This window comes from Paroedura picta, chromosome 5 (genome assembly GCF_049243985.1).
Source record: "Paroedura picta isolate Pp20150507F chromosome 5, Ppicta_v3.0, whole genome shotgun sequence".
NCBI classification, from domain to species: Eukaryota; Metazoa; Chordata; class Lepidosauria; order Squamata; family Gekkonidae; genus Paroedura; species Paroedura picta.
In genome coordinates, this window is record NC_135373.1 from 98,938,711 (window position 1) to 98,951,622 (window position 12,912).

Below are 12,912 nucleotides of genomic sequence, written 5' to 3' on the forward strand. Positions count from 1 at the left end.
CTAGATTAATCAGGCATTCTCATGTCAATATCCAGTTATTTTATGAGAATATGTACTATAAACAAAGGTATTTTGATTTGATTTCAGTCAAACAAAATTAGCTGTATTTTAAAATATAAGGTTTGTAATCTTTGTATTTTAACACTGCTCACATCAGCATTAATACATCTAAGAGCATTTTACCTATAAAATGCCATATCCATTATTTGGCACAAAGTATTGGTTTCTCAGCCTTAGAATCATAAAATCAAAGTTGGAAGAGGCCATATAGGGAACCTACTCCAGCCCCCTGACCAGCTGCTGCTTGAAGACTGCCAGTGAGAGGGAGCTCACCACCTCCTTAGGGAGCCTATTTCACTGCTGAACTACTCTGTGAATTTTCGTTCTTGATATTGAGCTGGTACCGTTCTAATTTAAAGCCAATGCTCCTATCCTTTGCTGTCAACATGCCCTCTTCCAAGTGACAACCTTTTAGATACTTAGAGATCGACCTTCTCTTCTCCAGGCTGAACATTCCCAAGTCCCTCAACTTCTTCTCATAGGGCTTGGTCCCTAGGCTTAGCACAGGGTGCCCTGGGTAGACAAATATGACTGCAGATGCAATACATAATTTGTTCACCGCAGCACTTTATGTTGGTGCTAACATTTGTTAGCTGTGATTTTATTGTTAATAGTTTTATATATTTTATCCATTTTATTGTATGTTTTTGTACTTGTTATTGTTATTAGCTGGTTGTACACCACCCCAAGACAGCCAAGCCAGAGAAGGGTGGTATAAAAATGTGTAAACACACGAACAAACATACATACATACATCTTTAGGTGGCTGTAGTTTAGTAAATGATTGCTAAATTTATCAGATGGATCTTATCAGTAGAATTCTCTCATATCAAGCTTTTGCATCTAACAGATACATTTTAATCCCAGTCTTTATTTAAGGCACTCAGGACAGTTTTCTTAGTTATTTCTGAATAACTTGTTCAGTGCTTTCCCTGTTTATACTTACACATGAACTCAGAATCCATCTCCATCATCAGGCCCACAACTAAACTATATTCAGTTTTGCATAGGCTTCAGCTTTTAGAGCAATTATGTTTTATAGGGATGTTCTTACACACACACACACACAGAGTATATATACACACTTATATAAAGACATAAATTGTTCTGTGCCATTATACAGATACTACTGCCAGAACTCCAGCAGCATAAAACTACAAAAAGGACAGTAACCTTCACTTTCAAATTTAAGCTTGCCTTCATTTAGTTATTTGCAGGGAACAATTCCTTTCAGGTGAACAGACTGCTATATCTGCTACTTGAGCCAAAGACAAAAATGTAAGGGGTGAACTGGGAGAGCTCTTTGCAGGCTGATAAAATTATTTACAATTAGCCTTGCTAACACATAATTTGATAAATTTGATAAATAATTTGATAAATAAAGTATGATAAATAAATAATTTGGACTTGAAAAATATTTTTGCTTGTTTGTTTCAACATTCATCATTTTATACTGAGGTTTTCAAGTGCCTCAACTTTTCCTGCAATTGGCACAAAGCTTGAGCATTAAATAAAAGGTTTTCTATAATTTGTAGAGTTTAGACTAAAAGAACAGCTGAAGTTATGACATTTTACAAAGCTATTATTTAAAAGGAGACACACAGCTACTCACGTTTGAGGTTGTGATGGGTCATCCCCCAAAGAAACGCTCTCCCCTTGGATTTCGTTGAAGCACTTCTCACAGAAATGATACCTGTCGGCAAGAAGGCCATATTTGGGTGAACTGTTCCGTCCACACAACACAGCCCAAGCCAAGCAACGGAGCCACCAATCACAGCAGGCCAAGGAGGGGGGCGGGAGCAGAGAGCAGGTCGTCAACGGCGACAGGGACATTCAATGATGAAGATTTATGGGACCCAGAGTTTGTTTGGTTTGTTTTGTTTTGGGTTGTTTTTTTTGCAATCAAAGCCAAGTGCAGACAACGACAAGCATGAAGGAGAAATAAAAACACATACACACACAAAGAAATGGGGATTTGCAGGACGAAAAACAAAAAACACAGAAGCAAGACAGGACAACACAAAGCAGAAAGCCAAGGCAAAGCACAGATTAGCATTAAATCTCTCAAATGGGATCACAAGCAGCAAATTATAGCAAATAAAAAGAGTATTCAATTTTAGTATACCCATGCCCTCTTCATTTCAATAGTCAATGCCACATAAAGCAAAGAATCAAAATGAAGAAGAAAGCGGGTAAGAGCAATTGCTGCTCCAACATCTGCATAAGGGTAGCAATGTTTGTAAAAGGACATCTGCCAAGAGAGGGCTGGAAGGGGGTGAAAACAATCCATCTTGAGAATGCTCAAATATTGAAAGACCAGTCTTTTCCCCTCCTGAAGTGGCTGTTTTCAACATCTGTTTAAAGCATCAGTAGCTATCTGAAACTATTTCTACACAGTGGTTTGCAATCTGCCAAAACGTTAGGGTACTTAGAAGGCTTATGGGAACAAGCTACAAATATACTGCTTTTTAAATCTGCAAAGTACAGATGAATATCAATTTAGAGGGATGGGATAGTCAAGATATTAAAGAGATTCCATCTGAAGAGTTTTTACTCAGGATGTTTTCTCCCCTCAAGAATGTATTGAGAATGCAGCCTCTCCATTTCTAAGCAAGTTAATTTGAATGCACAAACACATCTAAACAAAAGGAACAAAACAAAAAAACAACAACTGACAGTATTATAAAGCAAAACAAAGCCAACACTATGGATCTATAATTTAGAGAATCTCAACCAATCCCCCACTTTCAGTTAAGGTTCATTTGTTTATAGAAAACAATGACATGAATCTGTTTAAGCATTTAGAAGTATAGCCTAGATCCAAAGAACTTGGCTAGTTACACGTTTCCAAGAGGGTTTCTTAAAAGTTCATGCATCTCAAAAGTGTTACAAGATAAGATCTCATGATCTCAATAAATCTTACTAGCATACCTAAGTCATAGACCATATGTAAGGTAGTTCTCTGGATCTCAGCTCATATGCAGATAGCAGCTCAGTTAGCATTAATACAATCTCTGCAAGTTAGGCTACTAGAGCCCTATCTAGTCCCAGTGATCCACGCAACAGTTACCTCTGGGCTGGATTACTGTAACTCCCTGCTCTGGAAACTGCAACTGGTCCAGAATGCAGCTGCCTGGGTCCTCACTCAAACACCATGAAGGATCTACATAACACCAGTCCTTCAGCAGCTGCATTGGTTTCCAGTTGAATTCCAAATCAGGTTTAAGGTGCTGGTATTAATCTTTAAGGCCATACATGATCCAGGTCCAGCGTATCTTAAGGACTATCTATCTGAATATGTTCTCTGAAGGGCATTATGCTCAGCCAATGCCAGCAGGCTTGTGATCTTTGGCCTCAAAGAAGTGTACCTGGCCTTGACCAGGCCTGAAGGAACGAGCTCCCAAGTGAGATCAGGGCCCTGTTAGAACTCCAGCAGTTCCGCAGGGCATGTAAAATGGAGCTCTTCTGCCAGGCCTTTAGTTGAGGCCAGCATAAATGGAAATAAACAACTACAGGATGCTCCCTACAGACACACTCCCCTTTTCACTGTTCATCACGAACTGCCCTGACAAGGGCTAGGTAGATTCATGACTACATGGGGTTATTAATCCTAGTTTTATTGTGTATACTCATATTTTACAGTTTTAAAATGGCATTCATGCATCAATGTTGCATTTTATTCATGCTATCAGCCTGAGACACTGAGTGAGGGATGGGATATAAATCAAATGAAGAGAACAAATCAAATCAAATCAAATCAATCAATAATAGATATAGGCCTTTTTGATCAATTTGACAATAAGAATATCATCTTGTGGCTTGAAACTGTTTAAGTTACAAAAATAGAAGGGATTGAAGTCATCTAAGAATGTTGCAACAACATTCTTGCCCCCCTGGCAGCGGGGGAAGGAAAGAAGCAGGAGGAACACATCCCCAACTCAAGAGTTCTCAACATTACTTCCGCCCATAAGACAGCTCCAAATAAAATCTTCCCATTTGAAACATCACTGACCACAAGGATCCTCAATTGTTTCTGAGGAGGATAGCAAGTCTTGAGAAAGAAAGACTACCAGCATAATGCTGGCTGGGCCTGTAAAAGGATCGACTCCAGGCAGCTCAATCTTGTACACTAAGTGAGCGTCCACTCTAGAGAAGAATAGAGTGGGCAGAAAGTAGGCTGCACATCCAGAGCAGGTAACTTAATGCCTGCTGGAACTTGTGCAAATGATGCTGGATGAGGTGGAGCTTGGTCTGCTCCAGTCAGGGACTTGTGTTTAATAGCCCTTCCCTGATCTAACAAGAATCCTTTAAAAAAATTAACTCCAAAATTTAATACTATTTAATGACTTTAGGTTGGGATGTGACAAATGTGCGGGCTGAGACAAACAAAATAAAACTCCCTCAGAATGATACGGAAGACAAAAAAGCCAGTGATCTCAAGATGCAAACATGCATGTTTAAGGAATGGTCTAAAACCATTACTGTAACCTCCTAACATGCTGACATACTATTGTGCAATTCAGTATGGAGGAAAGACAATGGGTTTACTGCAAGACCTTTGAACTTATCAATAAAGATATACAAAATATAAATTAACATTCTGAATCTGATACATGGAGAAAAGAAAAATGCACAGAGCAACTTGCTAGCATAAGAAGTGACCAGGCTGTTCACGGCTCTAAGGGCATGCCTGCTTCTGTCTAATGCATTACTGCAGGCATAGTTCTGCACCAATTTTCTCTTACCTGTTCTGGTAACTGTAATACGTCGCATCTCGTGGGATTGTACATAACTGTTTGCCATAGCAACATAATGTCTGTGGTGAAAACTCCAACTGCAAAAACAGAAAAAAGATTTTATACATATTTATGTCAGCATTGGGGAGCTGTTCATTTGAGGAGATTTTTGCCTAGCCAAAAGATTTGTTTGGTAAATCACAACACAGTTTTCTTACACACAGACATCTCTAGTGCAAAGTAACATGCAAGTTTAGCTGTTCTAATGAAGACACATTTATCCCTTCACTGTTCTTTCTCTGGACAACTAAAATGTTACATAGTATGATACTGTGTCTGGGGCAGCAACCTTTTGCATGGTTACTTGGTAATAACTGTCACCAAGTTCAGTATTGTTACAAATGGAAACATCTCAAATAATGTGACTATCTTACAACTGCTTGCTCACAATGCTAGATACCTTGAGGCACAATTAATCAGCTCTGGAATAAAAATAAACCCACAATTTTAAAACACTTTAAATGAATGTGACTGAAATATTTTCCTATTGTGGACTTTAACTCTCCAATGATCTTCACAAAAGGGTAAGTCAGCCCTATAAGAAATTTTGCTAGGGACAAATAAAGCCATAGGCAGAACACTCACCACCCCCAAGCATCTATATTGAAAACTTATAATTGATGGGAAGAAATGTTTACATTTATGTATTTTAATCTTTGAAGGAAACTGCTATACTTTGTTCATACTCTGAGGCACTTCCTCACCTTTCTCCCACAGCAATAGCCAAGGCTCTGCATTACTGGATCAATTTCCTGTTCAAACACCTCTGCCAGCTTGGAACAGTACTTATATACTCTGGATGTTTTGCGGTTGTAAAGCCAAGCATTGTTAAACATGAGCCAAATATCATCAACATATTGCCAAGGTTCCTGGTACTGTCCTGTGTCAAGTTTCCTCTTGATAGTAGAAAGATCCATTGGGTTCTTAACTATGTCAAAGTAATCCTACAGAAAAAGAAACAAAAAGGCAACATTGACCTGAACTACAAGGAAAAGGGAATTTTGAAGCATTAGATGCTATGCTATCTTGGGCATTTGTTTGCTTCCTTTGTTAATGGAATGTTTTGCCGTTACTTTATGAATTCAGTTTTGCAACATGAGTTTGTTTCTCCATTTGAGAACCTCAAATATAGGTTACCAAAACACAAAATTAACCAAGTACTTTGCGCAGTCCTCCGTGAGGCAGAAGGGAACTAGTAGTCCACTCATACCAAGAGGCAGCTCTGTGAAGATAAACCAAGCCCTCATGCTGTTCAAAGCGATTAGAAAAGTTTCTTCCTGTGCTTGTAGTACTTGGAATGCTCGCCAGTGTCAGTGTAAAGAGCACATGAATTATCAAATTATCTCTGGCTTCTAGAGTTTTTGAGGGAAACTTGCTCTGAACAAGACTTCTCCAGGTTTCCCATCCCAAGTCCTAACTTTTAATTGGGGGATGAGGTGTGGATAAACTAAGCTTTATTACAATTTAGTTAAGCACAAAAGCCCTTTGTCACCGGAAGAGAAAATACTTTTGTAATGCACTTACGGGAATTCCTAGTACTTGGGGATCCACTGGCTGCCTGAAGGGAAGGGACTCTGGATCCTGACGGTAAAGTGCCTCCAAAGTTGGCATAAGTGCCTGCCTCAACTCTTCTGGCTTGAAAACTTCTCACAGATAAATGCACAAGAGGAAAAATGGGGGGAAAGTTAGAAATCTGCTGAAACATCCATTGCATACATGTGCAATTGCTTTAATCATTCAGTATCCAGTTCTGGTATGATACAATCTGTAATGGCTGGAGGAGAGAACTGAAAATGCACACATTCACCAAATGTAATGTTTTGTTAATAGTAAATTCACAAAAAGACATGCACAACAAAACGTTATCAGATATTAAAATTTTGCATTAAAAAGGAGTTCCTAAAACTCCCAACAGATTTTCTATGGAGGTATTGCACCACAGCCTTGCTAAAGTATGGGAATGGGAACCGAAAACAATAAAACATTAAATACTTGCTTTTGCTATGGGGCAACAGCTCCTTTCAATGTTAGTGTTAACATTGAAAAGTGGATGAGGGAGGAGAGATGGTTTGGCTCTTATCCTCACTCAACCCCACCCTCTGCTGCAACTTTCATAATCAGGGCTGGGATACTCCAAAGCCTTGATTACGGTAAGGCCATGTTGCATTGTACTCCACTACTTTTTTAAAAAGTAGAATTAGGTGAGATAAGAAACTGCTCCTCTACCACCACCTTTCAACAAATCCAATATGCAATTCTATGAGGCAAAAGCTCTCTAATGCTTTTTCTGCAAGGAGTATGTGGCACAAGTTAAAGAACTTGTTCCTTTCCCATGTCTATCCCCTTCTCAACAGTATCTAGAGCTCCTGTCCTATGAACTTACAACGTTTTTGGAAAGGAGGAGGGGGAAGTAAAAAGCTTATTCCTCTCTCACAAGGAAACCTGAAAAGTAGATCTAAACTGAAATCTGATCTGGAAGGGGGGGGGGAGTCCCTCCAATATGCAGAAACATCCATTCTTCTTGTACTTAACCTCATTTGTGCTATTGTCATGATCAGCACAGTAGTCAGGCACGTGAACACAAATGCTGCACTTCACTGTTTAGTCTTCCAATCCGTTTTTCAGCAGACAGTTCTTAAAACCATAACTATTTCTGTGACTAATATACTAAAAGCATGCCTTAGTTTCATATTTAAAAGTTACTCTGCTTCCCTGTGCAACAGAAAAGCTACTTACTTTTCCTCTTAGACTGTCCTGAAGCTGGTGAAGACTGGGTACCTGGAGTACTCGGTCTTTCTTCCTCTTCCTTCACTTCTGACTTCATCTCTGGTTTCTTTTCCTCCTGCTCTGGTGGTTCAGATTTACATTCCTCTGACATAGACTCTATCTTTACCTGGATAAAGGTAATGTATTTGAGCAAAAAGTCTAGCACAACATTAACATGTACCTCTAAAGAAAGCAGCACCATTTCCCCACCACCACCACGTAAACATTGAAGCTCACCCTTCCCTTAGAATCATAGAGTTGGAAGGGTCCTCCTAGGTCATCTAGTCCAACCCCCTGCACTATGCAGGACACTCATAACCCTACCACTTATCCACTGTAACCTGCCACCCCCTTGAACATTCACAGAATCAGCCTCTCCGTCAGATGGCTATCCAGCCTCAATTTTTCATCCCATTTCTTCTGGTCCGTTCCTCTGGGGCAAGAGAGAACAACTCTGCTCCATCCTCTATATGGCACCCTTTTAAATACTTGAACATGGTTATCAGATCCCCTCTCAGTCGTCTCTGCTCCAGGCTAAATAGATCAAGCTCCCCCAACCTTTCCTCATAGGTCTTGATCTCCAAACTTCTCACCATCTTTGTTGCCCTCCCCTGAACACGCTCCAGTTTGTCTACAATATATTTTCATTCAAGAAAATGAGACATCCCTATGATTTGGAAAGGAAAAGCTACAAATCTAGATGACCACATGTTTCACAAGAGTATCACATGAACAGAGGTTAAAAGACCTATACCTAACTGCAACCTTCTAAAACTGCGTACAGTGAAAATAATCTACATTAATTTCTCACAAGTTAATAACATACATTTTTTGTCTTCATTAATATTTATAGGTGGGAAACAAAGTTTAAAAATTACACAAAGTCAAATTTTTACTAAACACTAAAGCAGTACCATACTAAAAATGTTAAGTAGGTTACACAGACAGAAACATAAAGAGCTTTTTGGTAAGAAAACTACAAAATACATCCAGCTAAGCCTAACAAGACTTTATTCTGGCAGATTTTTAAAAATCTGCATTTTAAAGTTCAGTTTTATTCCTTTCTGAGGTCAGCCTCTTAACCAGCCAATTTCTTCAACAAGGATTTCACTTCTACGGTGTCCTATCATGATGTTCTTTATTCAGCTCTTCTTACTCAATACCAGGCCTCTGATTCCTCTTATTTATGTAGTTTAGGTCTGATACATCCACAGAGATCTTGACTGGTCAAGGGAAGCCCTACAGTTCCATGCTCAAAATCTGAGTTTCATTTCACCAGAACTACAAAAGACACTTCTGTTTTGGTTGCTATTTAAGATGATTCTTATGAACTTTCTGCCTAAAATTTTTTAAAAATGATTTTTATGAATTTTTAAAAATCTCTTTCCCCCTTTAAGGCACCCATTTTACATATTAAACATAATAAGAACCAAATCTCCAATAGGAAACAGTTATTCCTTTGAAATAGTGCTGAGGAAGGCAGTTGCATAGTTAATTCTGAAAAATAAAACCACCCCCTACACACACAGTGGGAACCACCATCCAGAAAGTATATCCAAAATTAGTTGGAAGCCACTCTAAATACCCAAGAATACTGCTTGCCATCAGTTGATCTTATTGTTAATTGGTTTTAATGTTTAATGTTAATAAGTTTTAATGTTATATTAATTATGAAATGTTAGTTTTATTGTTTATGTACTAATAGTTTTATTGACTTGCAAACCGCCCCGAGCTAGCTATGCCAGGAGGGGTGGTGAATAAATCACGTAAATTTTGTAAAAATACAAGAAAAATTGTGTACTGTAAAACAGTGAGTAACTCTACAGAAGCACCCAACTGTAAATATCATCAGTGAACCGTAACAGGAATGCTGCATTGTATCCATCTTTTAACACTGCTTGAATGAGAAGACTTGGCAGTTGTTAACTTACAAGCAAGAGACTTGTCTATAAAGCACACAAATTGAAGGATTGTGTTTTTATAATTTTTTCATTGACTCCTAAGTCTTCTCCTTCTCCCTTGTTGATACCTGCTATGTGCTGGATAGCCCCTTTTCAATTATACATGGCAAGCTGTGCATATCCTACAGAGATCTCAGTCCTTTTTGATCATCAAAATAATGCAGTGAACCCTATCACCTGCATATTAAAAGCAAACAGGTAAAATGTATGTATTTTCTGTACCAAGAGTCTGGTAGCACCTTAAAGTAATAAGATTCGTAGCAAGAAATCAAATTTCATGAGTCATGGTTCACCTCTTCAGATCAGCTAGAATTTGAATCAATCTACATCTTGAAGAGTGGAATGATTTCAGATGCCGAATGACAATAAAAGGTAAATAAAAATAACAGCTGCCACAAATTTTCTTACTTATTAAGGTCCTACTGGACTCTTGCTCTTTTCTACTGCAACAGATAGACTAATATGGCTATCCATCTTGAGCGAATGTCTTTACTGGGATTTTGCAAACCAAACCAAACCAAACGTCCTTGAAAAGAGTGAAACGAGTTCAATGCTGTACAACTACACATTAGGACTGTACCTCCTCAGTGCCACTCAACCAATTAAAGAGTTCATAGGGCTGAGATACTGGTCCCCATCAACTTAACACACTTTTTGGCTTGTGCTTTTAAGGGTGATCTGAAAGCTACATGACTGCAAATGGTGACAATTCTATAATTCCACTACCACCATCACCTCCCCTAAAGTGCAGAGTCTGCTCCCATCTGGAGAAACAGAAAACGTTGTTTTCAGGTTAGCCAGAGAATGTCTCATCCTTTGTCCTCACAAAGATCTTGCTGGTTCTCATACTTCTCTATAAGAAATGCTGGTGCAGAATGCTGTACTTTTATTAGGTTCAGCCATGAAGCCCACAGGGTTACCTTTGGTCAGTTACTATCTCTTGAACCTAATATACCTCATAAGGTTGTTATAAGAATATAATGAAAAACAGAACAAAAATGTTTCATGTATGCCATCCTATGTGCTATGGCAGGGCAGAAATCCAAAGGACTAAAAAAAACCATCATTAGACACATCTAATGAGCATGCCCTACTCACCTCCGGTTTCTCTTCCATTGGAAGATCAGTTTGTTCAGACTCCTCTTCTTCCATTTTAACCTCCATTTTAATTTCAGGCAAAGGCTGTTGCTGCTGCTGCTGCTGCTCAGGAGCAGCCTGCTGAGAGTTCACATCTGCACTGCTGGTAGATGGTGGGTTTGATACCTGCCCATCTATGCTTACCCCTGGTTGTGAAAGCTAGGGGACAAACCAGAAAACCCAGATCCTAAGTAATAGCTTTACAGTCAATTTATTCTTTACTTCATTTTTATGCCTCTCTTAGATAATATCTTAGGCATTGCATTCCAATTTGAAGAGGGGCCATACAATTATAATGTCTCAACATTAGTCCAACTAGTATATAGTGTTCTTCAACATTATTCTCCAAGCTCGCCCAGTGCTGATTATGCAGAACCACATCATTTACAGAGCACTGCACTCCCTCAAAACTCTACTAAACAAAACATACCATGGGTTATATACCAGAGTGTATTATTCTATTTTTCCAGAGCAATGCATGCCATCAAGTTTGCAGAGTCTGCTCAATCACTGAAGCTGTATACTAAGGTAAAAACCAAGAAAACTGCATCTTAAGTTTGAACTTTTGCATTTAAGAGTAGGGATATTGTTAAAGTTTCCTTACAGGTGTTGCAGGATGCTGAGGCTGCAGTGGTGCTGTTGGGGTGGGAACAGATGCAGTCGTGCTCTGCTGTGATAGAGGCTGCTGTGGCAGCTGCTGTTCTGCTGAAGGGGTAACCGACACTGGAGGCTGCACTTGCGGAGTCAGCTGAGCCTGTGGAGGTGTTGGAGTCTGCCTCTGAGGAGGATGCATAGTTTGTGACTGTGGAGCAGGTGGCATTGCTTGGGGGACGGTGGCAGGAGCAGTGGCAAGTGTCACCTGTGGTGGTGCTGGTGGCTGTTGCTGTTGAGAAACCAGACCTGGGGGTGTATGATGAGGTGTAGGAGTACGACTTGGTACAGGGGAAGGAGAATTTCGATGCAAAGTGGGCTGTGGAATAGGGGGGCAGTGAACGTGACCCCCTTGAGAACCTGAAGCCACCACTGGAGAGTTCACAGGACAGGAAGAGCTCATCATTTGTGCCTGGGGACAAAAATTAGACTTATCAATACCTGAACAAATGACACTGGACATCATGTTCCCTGAACATGAGCAATTCTTTCTTCTCTCCCCACTATACAAAAGGTAAAAGAGGAAAGTATAGTGGCAGAGGAACTGGAAGTTGTTGGTCTACCAAAGAGTGACTGGGCACCTTCTACTACCTCCAATCCTCTTTAGATGTCTAGACAAACCAGTAGTTGCATTATGGCCTAGTTTCTTTTTTTAAATGTCCCATTTGATCTATCACACCCAAAGAAGTCTATATACAAAGACAATGAAACTATCCTCAAAAGTGGAAACATACTTGAGAAGTTGGTGTCTGATTGCCAGGCTGAGACATAGGTGTGCTTGCTGCACTCATTCCTGGGGATAATGCTGGGAACTGGTTCTGCTGCAGGAACTGATTTTGATTGGAAGGCTGCCCAACACCAGGCTGTTGCATACGTGGGGGGAATCCCATCTACAAGAAGCAACATTTATTATGAATAAAACAGTGCAGTCATCCCCTTTTCTGGCCAGAATATAGCTTGACATTATATTTCCAGGAACAACAACCCAACATGTTTGATGGAACCCCTTCTCTTCAAACAGCTGCAAAGCATACTTGCTTGGAATGGATGAAAACATAGCAATGTTGAGGAGCAACAGAGAGAGGCTTTGGCCTCCTTGTTAGTCTTCTGAGATGGTTGGCCGCTGTGTGAAATAGGATCCTGGACTAGATTAGTTATTGGTCTGATGAAGCAAAGCTGTTCTTATGTTAGGGTAAGAATTTAGATTCTTTCTGGTTTCTCAGCCCTGTTCCTAAGCAAGCTCTAATTTCGGAAACTGAACCAGCTCAAGAAAGAGCTGTGTGAAGGGTTCACACACACAGGATGTCACACTCAATAGGGGAAAAACAGTCAACTGACCTGGCTCATGGCCCCTGCCTGACTTAGCTGTCCAGGGTGCTGAAGAGGAGGAGCTTGCCGGGGTCCGACTGATGGCATCTGCATGTTCATTGGGCCAAACTGATTGATTCCTGCGTATTCACAAAAGGTCAAATTGATTAGAACATTTAAACCATGTCACCTGTTAACATGCAAGGGTTAGAGGGCAGAAAAGTTTTAATGGC

The 12,912-nt window shown here is 39.8% G+C and overlaps 1 protein-coding gene across 3 annotated transcripts in view; it reads right to left on the reverse strand.

Moving 5' to 3' along the window:
- Positions 1-12,912, reverse strand: part of EP300 (EP300 lysine acetyltransferase) — a 92,731-nt gene that overhangs the window by 12,983 nt on the left and 66,836 nt on the right. For 2 of the 3 annotated variants that reach the window (XM_077339390.1, XM_077339389.1), the window contains 9 exons: positions 12,710-12,819; positions 12,106-12,261; positions 11,325-11,783; positions 10,682-10,879; positions 7,593-7,749; positions 6,381-6,499; positions 5,561-5,800; positions 4,806-4,894; positions 1,673-1,783 (listed from right to left, as the gene is read on the reverse strand). In XM_077339390.1, coding sequence (XP_077195505.1) covers positions 1,673-1,783; positions 4,806-4,894; positions 5,561-5,800; positions 6,381-6,499; positions 7,593-7,749; positions 10,682-10,879; positions 11,325-11,783; positions 12,106-12,261; positions 12,710-12,819 — 1,639 coding nt within the window. The remainder of the gene's footprint in view (positions 1-1,672; positions 1,784-4,805; positions 4,895-5,560; positions 5,801-6,380; positions 6,500-7,592; positions 7,750-10,681; positions 10,880-11,324; positions 11,784-12,105; positions 12,262-12,709; positions 12,820-12,912) is intronic. The other variant, XM_077339391.1, reaches the window with a different exon arrangement.